The 16,604-nt window shown below is 45.5% G+C and overlaps 1 protein-coding gene across 5 annotated transcripts in view; it reads right to left on the reverse strand.

The window, feature by feature from the left end:
• Nucleotides 1-16,604, reverse strand: part of MASP1 (mannan binding lectin serine peptidase 1) — a 139,374-nt gene that overhangs the window by 63,292 nt on the left and 59,478 nt on the right. The window contains exon 9 of one of the 5 annotated variants that reach the window (XM_029615774.1): nucleotides 15,794-16,244. The exons of the other annotated variants lie outside the window; for them this stretch is intronic. Within the exon in view, the coding sequence (XP_029471634.1) occupies nucleotides 16,192-16,244 (53 nt within the window). The 3' untranslated portion in view covers nucleotides 15,794-16,191. Of the gene's footprint in view, nucleotides 1-15,793; nucleotides 16,245-16,604 lie in introns of those variants that run through there. 5 annotated transcript variants of the gene reach the window in all.

Genomic DNA, 16,604 nt, shown 5'->3' on the forward strand with positions numbered 1-16,604 from the left:
TTACCGGAGGAGGTGGGCAGGGACATCCAAATTTAGCTGAGCTTCAAAAGAGTTTGGGCAAGTTCCTGGAAGAAAAGTCCATAAACAGCTATTAGCCAGGAGGCTCGGGGAAGGCCTCCTCTTATCTCTGGATGACCAACAAGAAATGGATATAATCTTTGGGATCTGCCAGGTACCTAGAAACACAGAAATATGATGGCAGAGGAAGACCATACGGCCTAGAGAACCCCAACTGCTCTTTGCCAGAGGTAGGATGCTGGGCTCGATGGACCCGTGGTCTCATCCAGCATTGCACTTCTTATATTCTTAAGTGACTCCCGTGACAGAGTCAATGCCAGGGCTGGGAATAGTCGTGAGATAAAATGACACCCCCAGAATCACACACAGTGCCAGAGCTGGGATTAGTCGTAAGGCACAGGGCAGTTAAAATACTCCCACAGGATTACACACAGTCAGTGCCAGAGCTGGGATTAGTCCTAAAGCACAGGGCAGTTAAAATACTCCCCCAGGAATACACACAGTCAGTGCCAGAGCTGGGATTAGTCCTAAAGCACAGGGAAGTTAAAAAACTCCCCCAGGATTACACACAATCAGTGCCAGAGCTGGGATTAGTCATAAGGCACAGGGAAGTTAAAATACTCCCCCAGGATTACACACAATCAGTGCCAGAGCTGGGATTAGTCATAAGGCACAGGGAAGTTAAAATACTCCCCCAGGATTACACACAGTCAGTGCCAGAGCTGGGATTAGTCATAAGGCACAGGGAAGTTAAAATACTCCCCCAGGATTACACACAGTCAGTGCCAGAGCTGGGATTAGTCATAAGGCACAGGGAAGTTAAAAATACTCCCCCAGGATTACACACAGTCCGTGCCAGAGCTGGGATTAGTCCTAAAGCACAGGGCAGTTAAAATACTCCCCCAGGAGTACACACAGTCAGTGCCAGAGCTGGGATTAGTCCTGAGGCACAAGGACGTAAAATGACTCTCCCAGGATCACGCACAGTCAGTGCCAGAGCTGGGATTAGTCCTGAGGTAAATTGACCCTCCCAGGATCACGCACCATCAGTGCCAGAACTGGGATTAGTCCTCAGGCACAAGGAAGTAAAATGACTCTCCCAGGATCACGCACAGTCAGTGCCAGAGCTGGGATTAGTCATAAGGCACAGGGAAGTTAAAATACTCCCCCAGGATTACACACAGTCAGTGCCAGAGCTGGGATTAGTCATAAGGCACAGGGAAGTTAAAAATACTCCCCCAGGATTACACACAGTCCGTGCCAGAGCTGGGATTAGTCCTAAAGCACAGGGCAGTTAAAATACTCCCCCAGGAGTACACACAGTCAGTGCCAGAGCTGGGATTAGTCCTGAGGCACAAGGACGTAAAATGACTCTCCCAGGATCACGCACAGTCAGTGCCAGAGCTGGGATTAGTCCTGAGGTAAATTGACCCTCCCAGGATCACGCACCATCAGTGCCAGAACTGGGATTAGTCCTCAGGCACAAGGAAGTAAAATGACTCTCCCAGGATCACGCAGTCAGTGCCAGAGCTGGGATTAGTCCTGAGGCACAGGGAAGTTAAAATACTCCCCAAGGAATACACACAGTCAGTGCCAGAGCTGGGATTAGTCCTAAGGCACAGGGAAGTTAAAATACTCCCCCAGGATTACACACAATCAGTGCCAGAGCTGGGATTAGTCCTAAGGCACAGGGAAGTTAAAATACTCCCCCAGGATTACACACAGTCCGTGCCAGAGCTGGGATTAGTCATAAGGCACAGGGAAGTTAAAATACTCCCTCAGGATTACACACAGTCCGTGTCAGAGCTGGGATTAGTCCTAAAGCACAGGGCAGTTAAAATACTCCCCCAGGAGTACACACAGTCAGTGCCAGAGCTGGGATTAGTCCTGAGGCACAAGGACGTAAAATGACTCTCCCAGGATCACGCACAGTCAGTGCCAGAGCTGGGATTAGTCCTGAGGTAAATTGACCCTCCCAGGATCACGCACCATCAGTGCCAGAATGGGATTAGTCCTCAGGCACAAGGAAGTAAAATGACTCTCCCAGGATCACGCACAGTCAGTGCCAGAGCTGGGATTAGTCATAAGGCACAGGGAAGTTAAAATACTCCCCCAGGATTACACACAGTCCGTGCCAGAGCTGGGATTAGTCCTAAAGCACAGGGCAGTTAAAATACTCCCCCAGGAGTACACACAGTCAGTGCCAGAGCTGGGATTAGTCCTGAGGCACAAGGACTTAAAATGACTCTCCCAGGATCACGCACAGTCAGTGCCAGAACTGGGATTAGTCATAAGGCACAGGGAAGTTAAAATACTCCCCCAGGATTACACACAGTCCGTGCCAGAGCTGGGATTAGTCCTAAAGCACAGGGCAGTTAAAATACTCCCCCAGGAGTACACACAGTCAGTGCCAGAGCTGGGATTAGTCCTGAGGCACAAGGACGTAAATTGACCCTCCCAGGATCACGCACCATCAGTGCCAGAACTGGGATTAGTCCTCAGGCACAAGGAAGTAAAATGACTCTCCCAGGATCACGCACAGTCAGTGCCAGAGCTGGGATTAGTCCTGAGGCACAGGGAAATTAAATGACTCTTCCAGAATCAAACACAGGCGGTGCCAGAGCTGGGATTAGTACTTAGGAACAGGGAAATAATGTGACTCACCCAGGGTCAGACAGATAGTCAGTGATGGCACATCTTCATTGTATCTTGATAAATTGGACGGTAACTTTCAAATGGGTCAACGTGTATGTTGGTGCGCACCCACGTAGGCGGCAATTTTATAACATGCACGCACATATACATGCATTTTATAAAATAGCCTAGGCATGCGTACATGTGCGTGACCAGACTGCAAGTAAGGATATTTTATAACAGATGCACATCCAGCCGAACACCAGTTTGCCCAGTCTAGAGCTTAGGTCCTCCAAATCCCCTTGGTTCCTTAGCCTGTAGTGCGCCTCCAGTTAAACCCGACCCCCCCTCCCCCCCCCCCCAAACACGTCATAGATGCCTGGAAATATTTTTTATTTAGGCTTACACTTCCTCCATAGCAGAAGTAACTTTTCATTCAAATATACCTGGGCGCGATCCCACGCGCGTGGCTATTTGCACGCACATCTCTTGGCCCCGCCCCAGAACACCCATCTCCACCCACGTTCCGCCCCCTTTTTTTTTGTCTGACGGGAGATATTTGCGCCTCGGCACTTGTACGCTTATGTGGGCAGCCCACCTCCCGATTTCGGCCCGCGTCCAGCTTTGAAAATTCACCTTTTAATTTTTATTGATGAGCTGTAAGTTCTTACTGTGGATTGCTAAGAATGTAAATAATATTAAAGGGGTCCATATTCAGTAAGCCGGTTAGTGGACAAGTCATCCGGCAATAAAGTTAACCGGATAACTTGCCCCATTATATTCAGCGGGATAAACGTCCCGCTGACTATGACCAACCTAACGTTATCCATCTATGATTGTAGCCGGCAGTGGCGTAGCCAGAATTGATTTTTTGGGTGGGCACAAGGTTAACATGGGTGGGCTGTAGGCATGCAGGTTTACTAGTTGTTTTTTTACTGATAAATAATGCCAAATTATGCAGCATAGCATTCACATCTACGCCTAAGTATGAGGTTTACTTAATGATACAAACATAATTCACGGTGATTTGTGGTACTTTAGCCTTCTTATTATTACGATTTTATACACGGCTCCTACCTGTCCATAAATTTTGAGAGAGCGGTTGTGTTGCTTATATTTAAATTGCTAACATCTCAAAATATAGATATATATTTTTACCTTTGTTGTCTGATCTTTGTATTTTTCTAATCAGTTGGTCCTGGTCTCTTTTTCCCATTTTTTCCCTTATAGCTCATTTCCTAATTCCTTTTCAGTGTCTTTCTTCTATTACTGTCTTCTTCCCTTCCACACACACACACACACACATACACGCTTTCTCTCACAGACTCCCTCTCACACACTCAAGCTGTCACTCTCATATGCTCTCCCCCCCCCACCCCCCACAAGCTCACATTCAAGTTCTCACTTTCTCACCCCTCCCCAGGCTTATATTCTTATGCACACACAGACGCACATCCAGGCACCCATTCTCACCCACACACATAAACCCAGACTCCCATTCTCACCCACAAACCCATGCTCCCAGTCTCACCCACACATATTCAAGCTCCCATTCTCATCCATACATATACACATTTAAGGTACTATTCTCACCCACACATACACACATTCAAGCACCCATTCTTATCCACATATTCAAGCTTCCATTCTCACCCACCCACACAAACCCAGGCTCTCATTCTCACCCATATATACACACATTCAAGCTCCCATTCCTCACCCACCCACAAACCCAGGCTCCCATTCTCAACCACACATACACACATTCGAGCTCCCATTCACCCACATATTCAAGCTTCCATTCTCACCCACATACACACCCAGGCTCCAGTTTTCACCCACACACACTCCCATTCTCATCCACACATACACATTCAAGCACGTGCACAGCTTCCGCTTTCTCCCCCAGAGCAGGAAGATCAGCTGCCTCTCCTGCTGCCACCGGCCTCCTGCTATCTTCGGGCGTCGGGCCGTACTGCCCGCCGAACTTCCTGTCTGGGGGGGGGGAGCGGAAGCGCAGCGCACAACGTCCGCTTCCTCCCCCCCCCCCCAAGCAGGAAGATCGGCGGGCAGTACGGCCCGACGCCCGAAGATAGCAGGAGGCCGGTGGCAGCAGGAGAGGCAGCTGATCTTCCTGCATTGGGGGGAGGAAGCGGAAGCTGCGCGCGGCGCTTCCACTCCCCCCCCCCGAACAGGAAGACCGGTTGGCCATACGGCCGCAGCAGCGCTTCCCCACGTGTGCCGTGATGGCGCGCGAGGCGTGGGTTCTCTTGTTCGCTGTCGCGGGGATGGGATCCCGCGACAGCCTTGCAGTTCCGGTGCTAGTTGGGTGGGCCTGGGTCTAAGTTGGGTGGGCACCTGCCCACCCAGGCCCACCCGTGGCTACGCCACTGGTAGCCAGTTAAGTTTTTGTTATCCGGTTTAGTGTGGCCAGATAGCGCGCTGCTTAACCGGATTATCTTTAAAAGATTTTATTTATGGGTGCCGAGAGCGAGAGACCCTGTGCCCCGCGCCTGGTGCTTCCAGCGCTGAAGCGTAAACTTCTGGCTCGCCCGGGCAGATATACCCGACATTTAGCTAGGTTCAGCCACATATCTCTGCCCCTCCTTGGAACGCCCCCCGCCAAAAAAATAACAACCCCTTTTTTATTCGTCTAAATTGTAGCTGAATAACTACTTATTTGGCTATAAATTAGATGGATAAGTGGCTGACTATGCTTTTTAGACGGATACTTTTGAGTTATCCTTCTCAATGGCTTTTGAACATGGGCCTCAAAGCGTTCAAGTGGATGAGTAATTAGTGTTCAACGTTACTATAGAGTCCATTATAGAATGAAATACCTCTGCCGTGCCTTGTGGGGATCCTTTTCGGAAGATGATCCTTACCCAAAGAAAACCCAAGAAGAGGAACACCCAGACAAGAGAGGAGGAAATGATGGCGGTGGTGGTGGTATTGGTTAGTGCTTTCTGTTACATATGATAGCACCACAGACTAATGCTGCTCACCTGCAGGTAGGTAAGCCGAAGGGTCGAGGGAATGGCTACAAGGGCAGGGCGGTGTCGGTGGCATCTACCTGTTGGTAAGGAGTACTGGTGCCTACTTGATCATTTTTAGCAGGATCCTGTGCATCACGAAATTCCGAGTGAAACTCCTCCCCCCCCCTGTACAAAACCCTGAAAGTTCCCAGGCTTGCTAAGGGGGCCTGCAGGAGGGAATACGACGCGGTTGCTGGCGGCAGGTGTCTGACGGACCAGAAACAAATGACAAGGACCTGGGATGGTTACTTATATGTCAAAAAAAAGTCCTTGACTGAAAGCTGTTTCCTGTTACAGTCAGTTAGCATTTTCAGAGTACGAATCCCAGTTTGCCCATTCGATCCCTGAATGCCTGCTTGTCATTAGCCCTGCTCAGAATGAGGTGGGGCCTGGGCTACAGGTTTACTTTATGGCATAACTGGGTCTACATGACTGGAGACTCTGACTGGAAGGAGGTGATCCCTGCATTTGCTCCAATTGCATTTTGGCGTCCAGAAGGGATTTTTGGAAAACCAAAACAGCCCAATTGATGGAAGCTCTACAGGGTTTAATCTGGCTAGCTGAAACGATCAGTTGTCCTAAACATTGCTACTTTGATTAGATCGCAAGCTCTGACATTTAAGAATCAAATCAAAGCTGTCGATCTGGTTCTGGTTTTTGCAAATTGCTTGTCTTGTGGTTTAGGGCCCTCACTGCGTGCAACAGATTTCCGTGCAGCTGTGCAGGCGGTTGTGCTCCCAATCTTAGATTATTGCTGTGTGGCTGTATCTGGGGACTGCCCGCCGCTGCCTTTAGGTCTTTACAGCTGTGGCAGAATGCATCAGTTTGGCTGATATTAGGAAAATCAGTGAGAGCGCGCATCTCTCCAGTACTCACTGGGAGCCATTCAGTACTACTGAATGGCTCCCAGTCCAGTTCATGATGTGCAGGGTGGCAATGCTTGTGCACATTAACTGCTAGCGTGCGACTCATGTCCCTGGATTAACGATGCCCTGCTGAGGATTTATAATCCAGCCCGTGCACCGCGTTCCTCAGTGGAAGCTCCGACAGTGCGCCAGGCTCGACAGGCTTAGATGAGAGAGGTCAGCCCTCCCAGTGGCCGTCCCTGTCTTTGAAACTCTTTGCCTTTTGAACTTCACATGACGAACTGTACAGAAACTTTCAGGCTACTACTGAAAAATCCATCTTTTTGGCTTGGCATTGCCTTCATGATTTGGCTATTGAAATTCGTGGCCTTTGTTCATTTGCTGCTGTCTTTTTTTGGGAGGGAAGGGGCTGTGAGATTATGTTGGAGATCTTTTAATTGCTTGTGTTATGTTGTACACTGCTCTGGGCTTTGGTATGGGCGATTCATCACTGTAAATAAATACAAAAATACAAATGCACAGCAGGGCCTGTCTTGTGCATATCTGTACAGCACTGCACACTTTTAGTAGCACTTTGAAGAAGGTTGAATTCAATAGACTTTTCTTTCACTTAAACTAAACAACCCGCACCTGCTTGTTCTGAATGCCAATTGAAGCCCAGGTGAATTTTAATGTGCATAAAGGGGGCCAGTTCTGAATGTCTCCTTCTTTGGGGCAAGGGGCAGGCTCAGTTTAATGCGGGCGAGATCATCCTTGTTTGATTTGGTGTCCATGGCTTCACCCACCTCTGTGCTCATGGGGGATTTTGTCATCTGGAATGGGGAGAAAGGGCCACTTTTGGACTGGGCTGAATAAAAACCACAGTTTGTAGTGCAGTATACTGGGACGCTTTACGCAGCTGAATGATTCCTCAAAAGTGAATTCTTTGGCGCCTGCTGCTTTTTATGTTATAGTAATACACGCGTGTCACTGGGGCTCCCTAGGATACCCGGACCTGAGCTGTAGGGCGTTTGTTGACCAAAATGAAATTTACTTTCTTCTCTTATGCCTTTGGACTTGAACGATTCTGGATGACGCGTGGAAACACTGAGAGGAGAGGATCACCTTGCTGGTGGCTGAAAGGAATCAGTAAGTTTTTGCTTGGGACATTGACTTTTTTAAAAGTATTGGGGCAAAGTTAACTATTTGGGAATATTATTTAGTGTGTTTGTGCCTTTAATAGTCAGAAAGGCAGTGAATAAACAAGTTAGACTGTTTTGCATTTTTAAATAGTCAGTCAATAAGGTAGCAGTAGGTAGGCAGTGAATAAACAAGTTAGACTGTATTTTTAGTCAGTCAATAAGGTAGCAGTAGGTAGTGTGTTTATTTTTAAAAGTCTGCAGAACTGAGTGTTCTGCAGACTTTTAAAGAGCTGAGTGTTTGTATTTAATACTAACTGAGTGCACTGTATTGAAAAAAAAAAAACCACAAAAAAGTTCCCAGAAGCTAGAAATAAGCTAGGAGCAGTATATACCAAAGTAAAAAAGTTGAATAGTTCAGCTCAGTTACTCACCTTGGAAAGGTGTTGAGGTAGTGTGATTGGGTTTGAATAGGGACCAACATTTGTTAATCAAGGGAGCAGTGAGTCACTCAGGCTGACTAACTGAAGTTAGACTGTTTGTATTTCCCAACCCACCCACCCCTAGCTCATCCCTTAATTTATAGGCAGGTGCCACTTTCACAAAAAAAAACAAACAAACAAAAAAATCAATCAACAAAAACTTTGAGAATTCGATCAGACCCCGGTAGGCCACCACCAGACACATAGTGAATTCACTAATACATTTAAAGGAAGTTAGACACATTCCTACTCCCATAGCAACCTAAAACCTAACTAGGAACTGATCAAAATTGAGATGAAGGCAGCAGTCCAGCAGCAAGAGGGGGGCTTCCCAGTCTTTTGCATCGAGTGTCACATGTATGATTTTTTACCCACCGGTGAGAAGTTGTACATGTGCATGCGATGCAAAGAGCTCCTGGGTCTCAGAGAACGAGTCCGATCTCTGGAGGCTAGAGTGGCAGACCTGGAGGAGCTGAGGCAGACAGAGAGGTATATAGATGAGACCTTCAGGGACATAGTAGTCAAGTCCCAACTTCAGACTGGCAGCCCTGGTGCTGCCTTGGAGGAAGAAGGTCTCATAATGGGAGAGCACCAACCAGGTGCTCATAATGGGAGAGCACCAACCAGGTGTAGCAGGAAAGGATCCTGAGGCAAGGACCTGCTCTCTAGGTGATACATTGTCCTTTCGCACTGAGGATATCTCCCCAAGGCCTACTGCCCAGGAGGGAAGGGTTAGGTCGGCCGTCATAGTTGGTGATTAGATTATTAGGAATGTAGATAGCTGGGTGGCTGGTGGGCGTGAGGATCGCCTGGTAACATGCCTACCTGGTGCGAAGGTGGCAGACCTCACGCGTCACCTAGATAGGATTTTAGACAGTGCTGGGGAGGAGTCGGCTGTCGTGGTACACGTGGGCACCAACGACATAGGAAAATGTGGGAGGGAGGTTCTGGAAGCCAAATTTAGGCTCTTAGGTAGAAAGATTAAATCCAGAACCTCCAGGGTAGCATTCTCTGAAATGCTCCCTGTTCCACGCGCAGGTCACCAGAGGCAGGCAGAGCTCCGGAGTCTCAATGCGTGGATGAGACGATGGTGCAAGGAAGAGGGATTCAGTTTTGTTAGGAACTGGGGAACCTTTTGGGGAAGGGGGAGTCTCTTCCGAAGGGATGGGCTCCACCTTAACCAGGGTGGAACCAGACTGCTGGCGCTAACCTTTAAAAAGGAGATAGAGCAGCTTTTAAACTAGAACAAAGGGGAAAGCCGACAGTCGCTCAGCAGCGCATGGTTCGGAGAGAGGTATCTTTAAAGGATACTAATGATGCATTAGAATTAGGGCATCCCGACAGTGAGGTTCCAATAATTAGAAAAGAAGTCCAAGTGCCTGTAACTAAAAACTCACCTGAGCTAAAAAATTCTAACTTATCCCTATCAATTAAAAAGCAGAATAAAAATACAAACAAAAAACAAACTTTGAAATGTTTGTATGCTAATGCCAGAAGTCTAAGAAGTAAGATGGGAGAATTAGAATGTATAGCAGTAAATGACATAGACTTAATTGGCATCTCAGAGACATGTTGGAAAGAGAATAACCAATGGGACAGTGCTATACCGGGGTACAAATTATATCGCAATGACAGAGAGGAGCACTTGGGAGGAGGTGTGGCGCTTTATGTCCGGGATGGCATAGAGTCCAACAGGATAAACATCCTGCATGAGACTAAATACAAAATTGAATCTTTATGGGTAGAAATCCCTTGTGTGTCAGGGAAGACTACAGTGATAGGGGTATACTACCGTCCACCTGGTCAAGATGGTGAGATGGACAGTGAAATGCTAAGAGAAATTAGGGAAGCTAACCGAATTGGTAGTGCAGTAATAATGGGAGACTTCAATTACCCCAATATAGACTGGGTAAATGTATCATCGGGTCACGCTAGAGAGATAACGTTCCTGGATGGAATAAATGATAGCTTTATGGAGCAATTGGTTCAGGAACCGACGAGAGAGGGAGCAATTTTAGATCTAATTCTCAGTGGAGCACAGGACTTGGTGAGAGAGGTAACGGTGGTGGGGCCGCTTGGCAATAGTGATCATAATATGATCAAATTTGATTTAATGACTGGAAAAGGAACAGTGTGCAAATCCAAGGCTCTCGTGCTAAACGTTCAAAAGGGAAACTTTGATAAAATGAGAAAAATTGTTAGAAAAAAACTGAAAGGAGCAGATACAAAAGTAAAAAAAGTCAAAGAGGCGTGGTCATAGTTAAAAAATACCATTCTAGAAGCACAGTCCAGATGTATTCCACACATTAAGAAAGGTGGAAAGAAGGCAAAACGATTACCGGCATGGTTAAAAGGGGAGGTGAAAGAAGCTATTTTAGCCAAAAGATCTTCATTCAAAAATTGGAAGAAGGATCCAACAGAAGAAAATAGGATAAAGCATAATCATTGGCAAGTTAAATGTAAGACATTGATAAGACAGGCTAAGAGAGAATTTGAAAAGAAGTTGGCTGTAGAGGCAAATACTCACAGTAAAAACTTTTTAAAATATATCCAAAGCAGAAAGCCTGTGAGGGAGTCAGTTGGACCGTTAGATGATCGAGGGGTTAAAGGGGCACTTAGAGAAGATAAGGCCATTGCGGAAAGATTAAATGATTTCTTTGCTTTGGTGTTTACTGAAGAGGATATTGGGGAGGTACCCGTAATGGAGAAGGTTTTCATGGGTAATGATTCAGATGGACTGAATCAAATCACGGTGAACCTAGAAGATGTGGTAGGCCTGATTGACAAACTGAAGAGTAGTAAATCACCTGGACCGGATGGTATACACCCCAGAGTTCTGAAGGAACTAAAAAATGAAATTTCAGACCTATTAGTAAAAATTTGTAACTTATCATTAAAATCATCCATTTTACCTGAAGACTGGAGGATAGCAAATGTAACCCCAATATTTAAAAAGGGCTCCAGGGGCGATCCGGGAAACTACAGACTGGTTAGCCTGACTTCATTGCCAGGAAAAATAGTGGAAAGTGTTCTAAACATCAAAATCACAGAACATATAGAAAGACATGGTTTAATGGAACAAAGTCAGCATGGCTTTACCCAGGGCAAGTCTTGTCTCACAAATCTGCTTCACTTTTTTGAAGGAGTTAATAAACATGTGGATAAAGGTGAACCGGTAGATATAGTATACTTGGATTTTCAGAAGGCGTTTGACAAAGTTCCTCATGAGAGGCTTCTAGGAAAAGTAAAAAGTCATGGGATAGGTGGCAATGTCCTTTCGTGGATTGCAAACTGGCTAAAAGACAGAAAACAGAGAGTAGGATTAAATGGGCAATTTTCTCAGTGGAAGGGAGTGGACAGTGGAGTGCCTCAGGGATCTGTATTGGGACCCTTACTGTTCAATATATTTATAAATGATCTGGAAAGAAATACGACGAGTGAGATAATCAAATTTGCAGATGACACAAAATTGTTCAGGGTAGTTAAATCACAAGCAGATTGTGATAAATTGCAGGAAGACCTTGTGAGACTGGAAAATTGGGCATCCAAATGGCAGATGAAATTTAATGTGGATAAGTGCAAGGTGATGCATATAGGGAAAAATAACCCATGCTATCATTACACAATGTTGGGTTCCATATTAGGTGCTACAACCCAAGAAAGAGATCTAGGTGTCATAGTGGATAACACATTGAAATCGTCGGTGCAGTGTGCTGCGGCAGTCAAAAAAGCAAACAGAATGTTGGGAATTATTAGAAAAGGAATGGTGAATAAAACGAAAAATGTCATAATGCCTCTGTATCGCTCCATGGTGAGACCGCACCTTGAATACTTCTGGTCACCGCATCTCAAAAAATATAATTGCAATGGAGAAGGTACAGAGAAGGGCTACCAAAATGATAAGGGGAATAGAACAACTCCCCTATGAGGAAAGACTAAAGAGGTTAGGACTTTTCAGCTTGGAGAAGAGACGACTGAGGGGGGATATGATAGAGGTGTTTAAAATCATGAGAGGTCTAGAACGGGTAGATGTGAATCGGTTATTTACTCTTTCGGATAGTAGAAAGACTAGGGGGCACTCCATGAAGTTAGCATGGGGCACATTTAAAACTAATCGGAGAAAGTTCTTTTTTACTCAACGCACAATTAAACTCTGGAATTTGTTGCCAGAGAATGTGGTTAGTGCAGTTAGTATAGCTGTGTTTAAAAAAGGATTGGATAAGTTCTTGGAGGAGAAGTCCATTACCTGCTATTAAGTTCACTTAGAGAATAGCCACTGCCATTAGTAATGGTTACATGGAATAGACTTAGTTTTTGGGTACTTGCCAGGTTCTTATGGCCTGGATTGGCCACTGTTGGAAACAGGATGCTGGGCTTGATGGACCCTTGGTCTGACCAGTATGGCATTTTCTTATGTTCTTATGTTTTAATTCAGTTCCAGGGAACATGGGGGTGGTGGGCGCCCGCCCTTACAAACATACTGCACTGTATCAGGAGACCCTGACTGATGGCTGCTGCTGAGACACTTCTGCAAATGTAGAGATTGATTCATTCAGGAGCCTGCCACCATTCCTCAACCTGTATACAGAAATGTTTTTAAAATATATTCAAAGCAGAAGGCTTGTGAGGAACTCTGTTGTACCGTTAGATGATCGAGGGGTTAAAGGGGCACTTCGGGAAGATAAGGCCATCACAGGAAGATTAAACAAATTCTTTGCTTCTGTGTTTACTGAAGAGGATCTTGGGGAGATACCCAGTTCCGGAGAAGGTTTTCAAGGGTGATGATTCAGATGGACTGAAACAAATCACGGTGAAGCTGGAAGTCGGCCAGATTGACAAACTGAAGATTTGTAAATCCCCTGGACTGGATAGTATACACTCCAGGGTTCTGAAAGAACTAAAAAATGAAAGTTCAGACCTATTACAATTAATTTGTAACCTATCATTAAAATCATCCGTTGTTCCTGAAGACTGAAAAGCGACCAATGTAACCCCAATATTTAAAAAGGGATCCAGGGGTGATCCAGGAAACTACAGACCAATGAGCCTGACTTCAGTGCTGGGAAAAATGGTGGAAACTTTTCTAAAGATCAAAATCACAAAACATTTAGATAGACATGGTTTAATGGGACACAGCCAGCACGGATTTAACCAAGGGAAGTCTTGTCTCACAAATCCCTACATTTTTTTGAATGCGTGAATAAATGTGGATAAAGGTGAACCAGTAGATGTAGTGTATTTGGATTTTCAGAAGGCGTTTGACAAAGTCCCGCATGAGAGGCTTCTAAGAAAACAAAAAAGTCATGGGATAGGAGGGGATGTCCTTTTGAGGATTACAAACCAGTTAAAAGACAGGAAACAGAACGTAGGATTAAATGGTCTGTTTTATCGGTGGAAAAAGGTAAACAGTGGAGTGCCTCAGGGATTTGTACTTGGACCAGTGCTTTTTAATATATTTATAAATGATTTGGAAAGGGGTATGATAAGTGAGGTGATCAAATTTGCAGATGACACAAAATTATGCAAAGTAGTTAAATCGCAAACGGATTGTGATAAATTGCAGGAGGACCTTGTGAGACTGGAAAATTGGGCTTCCAAATGGCAGATGAAATTTAATGTGGACAAGTGCAAAGTGTGCATATAGGGAAAAGTAACTCTTGCTTAGTTAACAATGTTAGGTTCTAGCTTAGGAGCTACCACCCAGGAAAGAGATCTAGGTGTCACAATGGATCATACATTGAAATCATCGGCTCAGTGTGCTGAGGTTTTCAAAAAAGCAAACAGAATATTAGGAATAATTAGGAAGGGAATGGCGAAGAAAAAGGAAAATGTCATAATGCCTCTGTATCCCTCCACGGTGAGACCACACCTTCAATACTGTATGCACTTCTGGACTCTGCATCTCAAAAAAGATATAGTTGCACTGGAGAAAGTGCAGAGAAGGGCGACCAAAATGATAAGGGGCATGGAATGACTCCCTTATGAGGAAAGGCTGAAGAGGTTAGGGCTGTTCAGTTTGGAGAAGAGATGGCCGAGGGGGGATATGATAGAAGTCTACAAAATCATGAAAGGACTTGAACAAGTTAATGTAAATTGATTATTTACTCTCGCACATAATAGAAGGACTAGGGGGCACTCCATGAAGTTAGCAAGTAGCTCATTTAAAACAAATAGAAGAACATTATTTTTACCTCAGCGCATAGTTAAGCTCTGGTTTTCATTGCCGGGGGATGCGGTTACAGCAATTAGTGTAACTGGGTTTAAAAAAGTTTTGATAAGTTCCTAGAGAAAAAATCCATAAACTGCTATTAATTAATAAGCAATAGAAGCTTGAGATCTATTTAATGTCTGGGTACTTGCCAGATACTTGTGACTTGGTTTGGCCACTGCTGGAAACAGGATGCTGCGCTTGATGGACCCTTGGTCTGACCAAGTATGGCATGTTCTTATGTAAGTATTTGCCACCAGCAGTTTGGATACAATGGACCTTGTTCAGAAAGCATTTTGGTCCATTCTGTGCCTATGCAAAATATCTTTATCGAATAAGGCTCAATATGCTTTCTTGTTAAGAGACTATGATTTCAGAGCTAGGAGACATTGGGATGTACATTCCTGGGGTAAGCTGATCAGCCTTTGACCCACCAAGGAAAGACTTTAACAAAATAAACGCTGCTCTTTCCTATCATATGACAGAAGAACAAAAACTTTCACTATTGGAATATTAAGCAATATGGGACTGGTGGCATGTCAGTCTCATATTTCTGGGCACAGTACAGGCAAAGCCCCCGTCTGTCGCAGGGGCTGTGTTGTGCTCAGGTCACAGTACAAGAAGGTTAGCAGCTGCCGAAGACCCAAAGTCCTGATGGTGCAAGCGTGACACCAAGGGGGCCCTTCGTGTCATTCGAGCGGTTAGAAAAGTGAACCGTGCAGAATCTCATTTATCATGACTTGTGTCCAGATCAGCAACAGCGTGCTCTGCTTTTACAGACCATGGATGTGTAAAGAGAGAGAGCATGTTTCCGCTGCAGGGTAGATTCTGTGACAGTGATTTCTCATACCACTATGATTATGCGACCAATTTGTCAAGTTTCACTCTGGACCTTCTTAGTCACTCTAACTACAAGAAGCAGGGATGTGATCATGTTTGAGTTTCCTGGGGAAACTCATCTTGCTTTGCTTGTACCGTAGAATCAGGTAGACCTTCCGGTTTTTTTGAGGAAATGCATCAGTCACTTCTAGTGCAAAAGGCAACAGCTCTCTAATGGACTGAAAGGAAGGCCCTTCCAAGGCCAAGCAACAGAAGCACTACTTTTCCCGAGCTGCAGTTCTTACCTTGTACCACTAGAGGGGGGACGATTAAAAATCTGCCCTTAAAAGCTAATATTTTGAACAAGGCAAGGCAGGGCCAGCTGTTCACCAGATGGACTTCGCCTCCCTTTGTGTGATTTTCCGTTTCATTCGTGTTGGTTGCACCAAAGGAGGAAGAATACTTCTTGCAAAAGCAAAACTGAACTCAGTGGTGTGTTTTATTGCCTTATGAATAAACAGTATAGGATTTCTTTTTTTTTTTTTTTTACCACAGCACAATCTATTTTGATAATTACACTACTGTGTGGGAATACCTGGGCTCAAATAATGACCCCCCCCCCCCCCCCCCCCGTGCAAGTTACCAGTTCGGAAGCTGCAGTGGGCCTCGCTTCCATGCAGTGCTTAAGAGTCCCTGCCATGAATACAGAACATGGGCAAGGGCTCATGGCACTGCAAGGGATATCCCGGCTCATCTTCACAGACCAGATGGGGAGTTTGGCAGTGCCATCGCATTGGAGTGAAGTTGGGGTTTTGTTTTGTTTTCCCTTGTCTGAAATTCAGTCTGACTTGTGAATGAGGCAGGATGTGTGACAGAATGCAGTGCAGAATCTACAGTACTGGAACATTAGTGAAACTTTTCATAGCATCCTGCACAGATCGAGGGTCCTCCTGTGGGCCTAAACGTCCCGATCTGTTTAAGCTTCTCTTCTGCAGGGTTACAGCCCACGGGTCATTCCGTCCCTTGGCCTGCTAGCGATCTTCTGCTTATCCTGTTTTCTTTCACTGTAGCGTAGCGGAGGCAGGAAGGGGAAGGTGGGGGGAGACAAAACAAAAAAAAAAAGCAAAGGCAGAGATAGGAAGAGCAAGATCGAGAGAGGGAGAAAGAAAGAGAAAGAGAGAGAGAGCAGGATTAGTAGTCATGCAGAGGAAGTTCATGCAGAAAATCCACCACCTCAGACACAAAATAGAGCATTGGGGCCAGTCAAATGACCTAAAACTACTCAATATTTATTGCCTTCCAAACCGAAAGCTCTGGGCTGGGTTCCTGGCCCATCCTCCGACTCTGGAAGCTGGGAAACGCCCCTAGCGGGTTCCATGCGTGTCTGGTCTTGCTTCAGCCTCCCCAGCTATGCAAATCAGTTT

Source organism: Rhinatrema bivittatum, chromosome 9, assembly GCF_901001135.1.
Source record: "Rhinatrema bivittatum chromosome 9, aRhiBiv1.1, whole genome shotgun sequence".
NCBI classification, from domain to species: Eukaryota; Metazoa; Chordata; class Amphibia; order Gymnophiona; family Rhinatrematidae; genus Rhinatrema; species Rhinatrema bivittatum.